Raw genomic sequence first — 12,649 nt, forward strand, 5'->3', positions numbered from 1 at the left:
TTGTTGAGCAATCTGAGATCGAGGATCGGACGCCATTCCCCTGATTTCTTTAGTATGAGGAAAAAACGGGAATAGAATCCCAACCCTCTTTGATATTTCGGAACCACTTCGATGGCACCCTTGTTTAACATTATTTGGATTTGTTTGAAAAGTTCTCTGAGATGGGCGGGTGGTGGCCCGGATGGAGGTGTGCGTGGAGGAACCTTCACAAACTCTAGGGCGTGGCCCCTTGAAATTATATCCAGGACCCAGCGGTCCGAAGTGATTAAGGACCAGGTTGAAAAGAACTGGGAGATTTTTCCTCCAACAAGAACTAGAGGACAACTGGGAAAAGGAAGTTCTTTCCGTACAGAGTCACTGCTTCTTGGTTGAATTTCCTCTGTAATTCGACTTTCCTCTGTATGACTTGCTAGTTTGCTGTCTGTAGGACTGCTGCGGTTGTGAATAGTACCGCTGTTGCCCCTGATTGTACGAGCGGTATTGGGACGAGGAGCCACGAAAGGATGATGATGAGGAGGTGCCGCGGCCGCGCGCACCTCGAAAGGGCTGCTTCTTAAACTGTAGAGTGCCGAGGGAACGAGCCGTATCCGTATCCTTTTTAATGGTTTGCAAGGCATCTTCTACATGCTGGCCGAATAATGACTCCCCGTCATATGGCATGTCCAAAATCTTAGCCTGGACCTCTTGCCGAAAAGAGGTTGACCGAAGACAGCCCTGTCTTCTTAGGACGGCTGCTCCCGCCAATTGGCGAAAACCGGTGGATGCGATGTCAACAGAGCAGTCAATGATCTCGGATGACGCCCTTTCTCCCTCTTGCAGGATTTTCTGAGCTTCCGCTCTTGAATCCTCCGGTATAAGTTTGACCAATGCAGCCATGTCCGACCACATCTGTCTATCATAACGGCCGAGGATAGCCAAGGAATTCGCAGCCCGGACCGTTGTTGACGCCATGGTTGAAAACTTCTTGCCTATAGCATCCAGGCGACGGCCGTCGCGGTCCGGAGGCGCCGACATTGGAGATGATGGATTCTTGGAGCGGCGCTGTGCCGCTTGTGTGATCACTGAGTCCGGCTTAGGTTGAGACACCAAGCAGGCTGGGGAAGAATCCGGAGCTTTATATTTTTTCTCCAGGCGTGGGAGCACCGCCGGAATAGAATTAGGTGTCTTCATTAATTTTAGGCCTTCATTCCATATGAAGTCTATGATTGGCACAGCTCGTACTTGTTTCTGAGGCTGGGACTTGAAGTCATATAAGAAACAGTCCTCTTCCCTAACCACCATGGGAAGGTGAAAGCGTTGTGCTGCTCTCTCCATCAGCTGATGGAACCCTGTTATGTCGACAGGTGGCGAGTTGACTGGTGACCTTGGCGGTGATGCGGGCGAATTGATTTGGTAATCATCCCAGTCCGCCATAGTGTCGTCCTCTGGGAGCTCGCCCTCTTCCGTATCCGGATTGTCCATATTATCATCCTCTGCATTGAAAGGCAGTGCAGGTGTGGAGGGCGTGGGTATCGTTGGCAATATAGGAGGTGGAACCTCAGATGGCGCGTCACGTGGAGTACTTTGAGGGGATGCTGGAAAACGACGATTATAGTCTTCCAACATATATTGGAGGTTGTAAACAAGCTGCACAGGAAGCTGCATCATAGGAACCGGAGCAGAGGTATTTTGCTCTTCTTCCTGTTCATAAAATTCATCCTCCTCAGACTCTTGGCATTTTATATGGAGCTCCGAAGGACTATGAGCATCCCGAAAAAGAGACTGATCGCCTTCATCCGAATCGTCCTCATCCCCTGAGGGAAATAGTTGACGAGGTGGCCGTGGTCCAGGTGGTAACATAACTGGGTCTAGCATGGCCTTACGACGAAGCATTAAGGAGCTGTCCACAGACCCCGGTGCTGGTGTTGACATTGGCACCAATGGCATTGTCGCAAAATTTGACCCTACCGTCGTCGAGGCGACCGTCGACGAAGCAATCGTCGACGGAGCTGCCGTCGACGAGGTTGTTGCCGTCGACGGGACTGTCGTCGACGGGGTGGCTGCCGTCGACAGGGTGGCTGCCGTCGACGGAGTGGCTGTCGTCGACGGTGTGGCTGTCGTCGACGGTGTGGCTGTCGTCGACGGTGTGGCTGTCGTCGACGAGGCTGTCGTCGACGAGGCTGTCGTCGACGAGGAAGATTTCCTCTTCTTCTTTTTACCCATCGTCGACGGAGTTGTGGACGTCGACGGAAGCGCCAGCTTCCCAGTCGTCGACGAAGAAGTGAGTGGTATCGTCGACGAGACAGTTCTAAGAGACACACATACTATCGTCGACGGAGAAGACGTCGACGAAGTCAGTGTCGTCGACGAAGGATATCTACTCGATACCGTCGTCACCGTCGTCGACGAGGCTGATGAAGTAGCCGATCTCGTCGACGGAGGGGCCCGTCGACGGTTTTGAAAGTTTCTGACTGGAAACATGTGCTGACGGAGTCACAGACGCCTGAGAGCTACGTCTCGGGGGCGCAGACGTGGAGACAGAGACTTTGCCTGTAGACACTTCCTCAAGGTGAAGTCTCTTCTTTTTCAGAAAAGGAGATGGCAAGTCCTGGACACTTCCACGCTTTGAGGAGACTCCTGTTTTGACAGAGGCTACACTTTCCACCTCAGAAAGTGGGTTGTCTGTGTCCTTTAGTTTTTGAAGCCATATTAAAAGGCGACCTTCTCTATCTTTCAAAGTTTTGTGAGAGAAAGTTCTGCAGATCTTACAATTAGCCACCTTATGATCAGGATCCAGACAATAAATACATTTCTCATGGGGATCCTCAGAGAAAAGTCTTGACTTTCCGCAAGATGAACAAGGACGGAAAAGAGATTTCTTACTTGCAGACATGATGAGAGATAAAAAACCTCAAACCAGATGAAGAACTGAGCAGAGCTCAGGGAGACTCCCTTCACACGACGTGCGGTAGAAAATCTGAGGGCCTGAGCCTCTGAGGAGAAGGTTCTAGAGGGTGCTAGCGCCTGATTGGCTGGAGTTTGGACTATAAAGTGACAGTGATATGTTAGCAAAGTGATTCTTTTTCTCTATGCTTTCCTATGTCTCAATGCTATCCTATGGTATTTTTAACTTGATATGTTATTTGAACTATATATATATGTTTATTTGGGTATGTATATACTCTTATGTGGTTAGGTATGTGTATATGTATATATACATGATACTTATTGCTTTTTATATATACCGTGGGACTCCCACTTCGACGACGGGGAATATTCAAGCATGTGAATCTATGAAAGACACCCCAAATACTGGAGAATCTGTTTTATTGCATGCATATGCCACAAAATAAAAAAAGAATATAAACCATCACTTAAACTTGCCCGCCTCACGCTTGCAATAAAACATTTTCATTTAAAAAATATTCATCGATTGGGCTGTTTAACTAGCGATATTTTTTTTTAAATAACAAGCCTATGAGCTGCACCATTCATTTTATTAATATTGTTTGATTAGGAGACAAGAAAAACTCACCACCTAACTGAGCACTCAAATGGCAGGCAGATGTAATGTTACGATATGACTTACACACTTAACAAGAGAAACTTCAACATTAATAAAAATTTATTTGAGACCTATTGGCTTTGTCAATTGTTTTAGCCAAGCTGTATAGCACCCACAAGACTGTGCAGCATTGCTTTTCTAAAAAGAAAAAAGGCTGTGGCTTGACTGGCCACCTCATTTTGTAGGTGTGTGCACGAAGCATGAGCATGCCTATAAAATTACGCAGGCACCTTTTTCTTTATGTTTGCCGATCACAGTTGTATTTGTAAGAAGGAAAACAAGTATCTGAAAAAGGCAGTACGGTTTGGTATCAAAAGCCACTGGGCGATGAAGAAGCGTTTCATTGACAAATGTAATCCACCCAGCCTCCCGCTCCTCGTTACGACAGTAAACAATGCCTCTAAAGGACAAAACGCAATGTTAGCTGAGATTTCGAAACACTCAACACGTTCTGTAACACTCCGCTCATGGTAAACTATAAATGCATAATTTGCGGCTCTCACTTCACACCGCTATGTACACAGAGAATTTGAAAAGAATAACACTTGAAACCCTCTCCTGCCCGTGTTTCAACCAGTAAATAGTGGCAGGATAATTAACTGCGTGACTTATTACACGTTTACCAGTAGGTGTTATTGCAATGCGCTTCGAAGAGTAGTACTTACAAAATAATCACATCGATTACCACAACGAAAGATGCTATGCAGATGTTGAGCAAATCACAAAATGCAAAAAACAGATTACAAAAAAAAAAAATCACAGTGAAAATGTAAGTAATGACAACATTATGGTAATTGAAAGTCACTCTTTTGCAAATATATTTACATTAAATTATCGCAATCAGTCACCATGAACTTTGCTTTCTAGCCAGCAAAATGCAAACTAAAGTACGACGAATGCTCTTCACCGCCACATCATGTAATTTAAGAAATCGTGACGTTAAAACTGAAAAAAGGACTCAAATCAGTTCAGGATATTGAGCCCTGTAGCAGCAAGCACCCAACATTGCATCAACAAGCATTGGCCACGCGCGCGCCTCACGCTCAGTATAGAGAGGCGGGGGGCGCTGAGAACAGCAAAGCGGCCGCGAAAGTGATCGCGATCAAGCGCGGCGAGCGATGCGCTTAATGAGCATGTCGAGGAAAGCCATATTGCGTATCTGTTCGTAAGCGCGCACCCACGCACATGCACGCAAGCTGTAGACCGGCCAAGGTAGCATTTTTGAGGCCCTTACTAAAAGTCTCGCCAGACCTGCGCATGTGCTGGGTCAGGCGAGACCTAAAAAGTAGAATTAATTAATAAATGCACCAAAGAGTATTTTTTGTTGAAAGCAGTGACCCAGTAGTAAATAAAAAAAAACTGGAGACAATGTTACATTAGCCCATGATTTTGGGGTGAGTCAGATCTTTTTGGTCTCTACTAGGGATCCTGCTCAATTTTGGACTGATTTTTGCTGCACATTTAAGATGTAGTCTATTTCTGTTTTTGCCTACTATTCTGCACTATTCAGATTACTGAGAGCCTTCATGGCAATGACCTTTGGTATTAAAATGAGATTATTGCTGCATCTGCACTGTACTATTTCTGTACTGTAGCTTTTGAATCTTGTAACAAACCTTCATGTTTTTTTCTAAATCTGCTCTAAAACTCACTTTTTGAGTCAGACCTTTCCTTATTTGACTGTATTTTGAAACTCTTTTGTTTTGAACCTTGTCTCCGGGATTCGAGGGCAACACAGTCATCGATCCACCCAAAATCTGGGTGTGCCCTTTCTGATGCAGATTATTTCTATGGCTCCTGTGCGCCCATACAGTCGTCAAGAGGATGCTGATGTTTAGATCAAAAGCTATGTCAGGGAGGAGGTTTTTTGTGTGTGTTTTAAGTGGTGCTGTGAGCAGGAGGAACCAGTGCAATAGCATATTTGTTTCTCAGCAATAGTTGAAAGGGTTAAAGAATGCTACTGTGGTAGTTTACCTTTTCATGTTTCGTGGGTGAAATTAGTAAGGAGTTGTTTGTAGACTGCTTTGTTGTAAAGCAGAGGTCAGAAGACCCTGGGCGATATAATGCAAGAAATATAAAGAAGTGAGTAGAAACCATTCCTGGGCACACGTTCAAAGCAGTGGTTCAAAATGTCAATGCACAAATTACAGTACATAATATGAAGGAATTAACAAAGGTGGACACCAGTGGATTCTTGTAGTAGGTAATATTTATACAAGTCTTGTAGTATTTTAGAATAAGAGCACCAGCCGACACGTGTTTCGTCACCTGAATGCGGAGAGCAAGTCGGGTCCCAGGACCTACCTCCTGCTTCGTTCAGGACCCATTGTACACGGACGCACCCGCCCGTTGTTCTTTCCTTGGATTCACAACTGATGGGGCCCAGGATCTACCCTTCCTCCCCTACTCACTATCCTCGTGGCCACTCCACCTTCATTTATTAATAACCGACCTCGACCGGGTTGGATTTATCACCGGTCCAGCGATCACGCACGTACTATATTGCTACAGACAGCCCTGAAGAGTCACAGGTTACCACCCAGGTGACGAAACACGTGTCAGCTGGTGCTCTTTTTCTAAAATACTACAAGACTTGTATAAATATTACCTACTACAAGAATCCACTGGTGTCGGACCTTTGTTAATTCCTTCATATTATGTACTGTAATTTGTGCATTGACATTTTTAACCACTGCTTTGAACCTGTGCCCAGGACTTGGTTTCAATTTTCTTTGTGGGTTCACACCCACATACTCAGAGGGGTTATCTGGGTTTTCTCCCTGACCTGGTAGCACCGTAACCACTTATTTTCCTCATACTCCGCCGTTAACCAGCTTGAGATCCATTCTTCCTGCACATTCAAAACCCTTCGCAGACCCAATATAAAGAATTGAGTACTCCTTTCTAATTTACGTCGCAAGGGTTAGAATAACCAGTGCCACTTTTGGTTATGAGGCAAAGCTTACCCTATCCACAGTTATTTTCTGTTCGGGTGCTATGTTTGGGAGTGGCTGATCCTGTGTGATTTGGGATAGGTTCCGCCTTTCTTTAGGGGTAGTATTTACAAAAAAAAGGTGTTGAGTAGTGATCTTCCTGTTGTTTGGAGATGGTGATATGATTATCATCACCAGCGTCATTTTGTAAATGGGAGTGCAATGACTGGAGGGGTATAAATGTTGCTCTTTTGTCCTCGTGCTCCGTTTAATTTCGAGAGCGGTTATAGAAGAGGATTAACAAAAAAAGATGGTTGTAGTGCTTTTCTTTGCTCCATCATCTAAGTTCTAGATCATCAGCTCTAGAGCTGTGATGCCATCACATAATAAGTAATACCACAGGGAGGGTCTGGTAGTTAGTGTAACCAAGGAGAGAGGCTAAGCTGGTAAGTTTGTTCTTTATGGGGCATCCTGTTTTCTAAGGGCCTAATACGGACACTATTTCTATATGTATGAAGACAGCATGGTTCAAGGAGAAAAAATGAATTTCATAATACTGCAAAGGGACACCTTTCTACAATGGGGCCCAGCCAGTGAGCAGCGTTCCGTCATGTATAGCCTAGTTAGTGTAAACACGCAGCAACAAAGGATAGGTTTTTGGTACACCGTAGTAAGGTGTTTAGTTTAAAGAGTGTTATATTACCCTGTGTTCTACGTGAGAAGTATTTGTGTGTCCCCACATCACTTTTACTCTACCACTAGATCATTATGTAATAATAAAGTTCACTAGCTCAAGTTCTTGCAGGTCCAATCCTAAGCCCTTATTCCTAGAACTCGGTATCTCTAGCGGTTTGTGAATTATTAGAAGCACCAGGCTCCAGAATGTTTGTAATCTAGAACAGGTCACCAATTCTACATCGTATACGAGCTATTACAGATGATTATGTCTAGGTTTTCAGTGAACTATCATCTTTAAAAAGCTGCTAAATATTAGTTTAATCGCTCGGTTACTTACTTGAGTCTATTGCCTTCTCTCCCGTCCTCGTTCTGCAGGTCTTCTGCATAGGAGCTATTTTCAATATCCTCAACACCCTCGGTGTCCTGAAAATCCTCAGGGGTAACGGTCTTATCTGAAGGCATTGCTACGAGTGGTTTCTTTTCGAGTTGTATTCCGTGCTTTTCGAAATCTTACTTTCTGTTATTAAATTCTGTACGTTTGACCATGCACCTTTTGATCTGTTGAGAAAGCACAGCACAGAATTATCAGCATGCATGAATGAAGCACTCTGGAATGCAAAGTTAGCATATTTCCTTCTAGGAGAGGCGAACATTTTCTTGTCAACTTTACAAAGGCGGCAGCTGGGGGGCTGGGAGGGAGGGTTCAAAAACTGGCAAAGCCAATTGGTCTATGCTCTTTTAGGTGACTGTTCTTTGTTGCAACAGGTTTAGGTTGGATCGCTGAAGGATGTTAGCCTCATGCCACTGGATAAGAGAACAAGAATTGCCATGATTCGTCAGGCTGTCCAACGAAAAATCATTAGCATAGAATAAGAAACTGCAACCTATTTTGTTCAAAGTTGTTTAAACTGCTCATGAGCATTAGCAGTGACCTGTCAATGAAGGGCCTGCTAAGTTTCATGTTGTGAGAAAGTGCCATCCTTCTTGCATGGTATGCCCCCACTTTTTGCTGAATTGCTGAATGTACTTTGACTGAGTGTGCCCTGGGCTCCTGCCAATCAGGTGCCCAGGGCCTATGTTCCTTCCCTAAACACCTAAAACCCAAATTGGCAAACCCTGGCCACATGCCAGCCCCTGGTAAATGGTACCCTAGGTGACCAGGGAAGGACTCTAAGGGCTGCAGCATTGTGCCACCCTTAGAGGCCATGTACCGTAACACTCACACACTGCCCTTGCAGGCTGAGTGTCTGGGTACAAGACAAAACAAAGAGTCGACATGGCACACAGGATGTGTGCCATGCCCACCACCTACACTGCCCTGGCATACATCAGCCACCCCTCTAGCTGGGTGCCCTATGCCAGTGGTGTGGGCACAGGAGCAGGAGCCCTGTGCCCCTACAGTACCCAGGTCCATTCCTGGGCACTGTAAGTGCAGTGCTGCCACTTAAGAGTACATGGTGCTGAGAGCTCGTCAAACACGAACTCCACAGCACCATAATGGCAACACTGAAGACTGAGAAGTTTGGTATCAAACTTCTAAGCACATTAAACCCACACTTATGCCAGTGTGGGATTTAATGTACCAAGCACCCCAGAGGGCATCTTCTTAGAGATGCCCCCTGAAACCTAACCTACAATCCACATCTGGTCTGACAGGCTGCCTAGGCTGCCACACAGCAGACATGTTGCTGGACCCCTGGGTAGGAGAGCCCCTGCTCTCCTGGGCCTGCAACAATGCACATCCTGGGGGAGGTGCTAGATCTCCTCCCCCAGGATGGGCAGGGGGAAGCTTCAAAGGCATACTGACTCTGTGAGCTTCCCCAGGCCACTGCAACCCCCCACTCTGGTGGGAAGCTTGGCCGGAAACCCCAAATAAGGATAGGGGATGTGCCAGTCTACCAACCCCACCCCTCAGGTGGGGGAGGTGAGGTGAAGCACATCTCCGGGCGCTCGCCATCTTGAAGATGGGAGGCTATACCCAATCAGGACTAGGCTACTGCCCCCCTCCCCCAGGAGAGTGGCAGAAAAGGGGGTGTACCCACCCCAGGACAGGGACCCATTGGTCCCTGCCCTTTACCTACCTGTAACGCCCCTAAATCTAGTATTTCGGGGCACCCTGAACCTTCCTTCCCTAGATTCCAGATTCCAAAATACAGAGAAGAGCAAGAAGAAAGAAGACCTGCCCTGCAGCTGCTAAGAAGAGGAAGACACCAACTGCTTTGGCCCCAGCCCTACCGGCCTGTCGACTCTCGAACCTGCTCCTGCTACAACCCGGCATCTCTTGTGGCCAGCAACCTCACAAACCCCGGAGGACCTGGCTACCTTTTGGCTCTAAGCCCCTGGGGCTCCCATGAGTAGAGGCTCTACTCAAAATCTACTTCTAATCCCTGGCATCAGCCCGGAACCGCGAACCCCTCACACTCTGCACCCGCGAAGCCTGGCCTGTGCCGGAGTGAAAAAAGACCACAAGGACGACCCCAAGGCGACTGTGACCCCGAGTCCGGGAACCCAAGGACTTCCCTCGACGCTCCTGAAGACGCCTGCAGCCTCAGAACCAGGTGCACCCCCCAACCGCGATCAATAGAGGGTAAGATTTCCCGACACCAAAAGGCACCCCTGCACCAGTGCCCCGCGGCCCCCTGTGCCCAATACCGGGGTACCTACCTATCCTCCAACTACCCAACTTACCTCTCGAAGTTGTGGTGGCACCTGAAGAATCTTCGTCCCCGAGCTTGCAGTCTTTTTCTAAACCGTAGCTTTCCCATTGAAACCAACTGAGCGCACAAAACCTCAAAAGCACCCTGCACCCAGCTGCCCGAGTGGCCCTGGCAGTGTACCCTCTACAACTATCTACTTCCCCATTTGCCCTGAGTAAGTGACCAGGAGCCCAGCTCCCACAGCCGCGTGGCCTGCTAGTCAGCAGCCACCAACCAAGGCCCCCCTGCCTCCCATAGGATAACATTGGGCCTAACTCGCTCTGCACCCGGCTGCCCCTGTGCCGCTGAGGGTGTAACAACTGTACCTACCTGACCCTGGGAGACCCCTGAGTCTATGCCCAGAACCTTAACTCTGCCAGTCGAGTACTTACCTTAAAGCCGATAACTCAATTTTCTCCATAGGGTAACATTAACTGCTTTTTCCTGAAATTTCTTCTAAGGGTGGACTTTTCAAAACTTTAAATATTCACCAAAAATCAGCCGAGTAACGAAAACGAAAATACTCACCTGCTATTAGGTGAGCTCCCAGTGCTGGATCTTGGTACCCAGCACTGACTCTGAAAAATATTCACAACCATACTTACCAGTAACCCAATGTTCTTCCATAGGAAACCATTGACTGTTTTTCTGTGAAATTTCTTTTAAGTGTCGATGTCTGCAAACTTTAAATATTCTTTAAAAATCGTATAAATTGTGAAAACGTAATTACTTACCTGTTTTGGATAAAGGTCCCAGTACTGAGTCTAGGCACCCAGTACTGAATTACAAAAGTAAAGAGAACATACTATACCTGCAACTTGAATTTTCTTCCATAGGGAATCATTGACTGTTTTCTATGAAATATTTTCTAAGTGTCAACTTTTAAAATAGCAAAATATTGTCTAAAAATCATAACAGTAACTAAATTGACTTTCATCACTTGTTTCTAAGTACTGTCCCAGGACTGAATCTAGGATCCAGTCCTGGAATCCCAAAAGTAATCCTAAAAGTAATCTATTGAAAAAAACTTGAAACTTCCATTGAACTCAATGCAGGATTGTGTTGCCTATTGCAACCACTTGTAACTTTCTACAAAAGTCAATTGCATATTACAAAAGTATTTATATAAAGCATCTCATTCTGAGAAAGTATATTTTAATACCTATTGTTGGTTCTAAAATAAAACAAGCATATATTTTTTTTATATAAACCATTGGCCTAGAGTTCAGTTATTGAGTGTGTGAGACCATTTGCTGACTGAGTGTGTACAACAAATGCTTTACACTGTCCTCTGATAGTGCCTTACTGCTCGACCAAGCTACCACTTTAGAGAGTAAGTGTATATCTAACTTTAGCCTCTGCCAAACCTCTGGGGACTGTGGACTCTGTACACCCTGTACCTCCTTGGGAACAGTATATACAGAGCCACTTTCTCACACAAGTGAACTGTTGGAGTAAGTTTTCTGCAGATGACTTGTCAACACTGATGTTTTAGTATTAGTGAGTGGCAATTTACCAAGTAGAGCCCATTTGCAGGTACATTTTGAATACTCATGACACAACTAATACTTGAGGTAGAGGCCACAACCCGCAAAAATATCAGTTTTATAGGTTAGTGAGATGGTAAAGCAGAATTGTGTGAAAACAAAGAAGTCTTTGCAAATATGGCAGTGTGGCGCAGTTCTTCCAGAGTAAGCAGAGCGCATCCCTGATCTTTCAAAATAGGCAACATTTCTGTAGGTCAGACTGTACAGTATATGCACGGAGGCTTGTAAAACTTTATGGTGAGTCCACTGGAAAGGAAATAGACGAGTGCCTGAAAACAGCACCAAATCATTAATGGCAGGATACAATATTTCTTGTAGGGGTCCACTATGGCATTTCTAGAGCGCATGGCTACCCTCGAGCATCCCTGGTATGGTATGGTAGAGGTTTTGTATTGGAATGCGTCACCTGTCCCGCATTCTCTATGACAGACTGCCTGACTGGTTTCTAACGTGCTGTAACGCTGGCGAAATCAATTTAATTTAAGGAAAAGTATCATAGATATTAATCTACCCTCCCAAAGCCTAATTAACGTTAAGCACAAACTAGTGACGACTACTTCACATCAGCTGCTCTGTACAAGCCATAGAGTTCCGGAATGTCAGTGCCTATGACCTACCAACATTCAAGCTCTTGGCTTGCCACACAGCCTTGAGGCCCAGCAGCGATAACAATATTGATTAGGATTTGGTACACTCAGTCTTTCACATGCCTGTTTGTATTTAAGAATTGCTATTCCCTGGAATGTGCTCTGATGCCCTTGTAACAAGAAATCACCATCTTGAACACATCTTGAGTGCATAGGAGTGATGTCCTTCCCTCTACCGACTTAAAACACATCTGCTTTTATTACTTTGGTGACTGCACTTTCAATTCAACATGCTGCAGTAAGCTTTAATTTCTGTGCACAAAGCAATGCTGTTATGTTATATATTTGAAAAGTCAGACATATAAACCGGTAGGAGACAGAGCTTTTCTTTCTCCTAAGTCGGGCTTTATTTCCAATCTTAACTATTTTGAGTGATTGCTAAGCCCAAAAAACTCCAAAAATCTAACAACATAGACCATGTAAGGTGAAAATATAAAGCACTGCCTAGTCAATCGGGCAACAGCTGTAGAACTTACAGCAACAGTCACAGTATGTTTTAAAATTCTTAGTTAGTGTTTTAGAATGTTTTCTGAAACATCTCTGGACAGCAATTTAGGATTTAGCATCTGGTGCCAACATAAGTCTAACATAAGACATAAGAGGT

General features: G+C 45.4%; 1 protein-coding gene across 1 annotated transcript in view; it reads right to left on the reverse strand.

Moving 5' to 3' along the window:
* Positions 1 to 12,649, reverse strand: part of HMOX2 (heme oxygenase 2) — a 180,841-nt gene that overhangs the window by 137,630 nt on the left and 30,562 nt on the right. The window contains exon 2 of the mRNA XM_085632204.1: positions 7,493 to 7,713. Coding sequence (XP_085488330.1) covers positions 7,493 to 7,617 — 125 coding nt within the window. The 5' untranslated portion in view covers positions 7,618 to 7,713. The remainder of the gene's footprint in view (positions 1 to 7,492; positions 7,714 to 12,649) is intronic.

Source organism: Triturus cristatus, chromosome 10 (genome assembly GCF_964204655.1).
Source record: "Triturus cristatus chromosome 10, aTriCri1.1, whole genome shotgun sequence".
Classification (NCBI taxonomy): domain Eukaryota; kingdom Metazoa; phylum Chordata; class Amphibia; order Caudata; family Salamandridae; genus Triturus; species Triturus cristatus.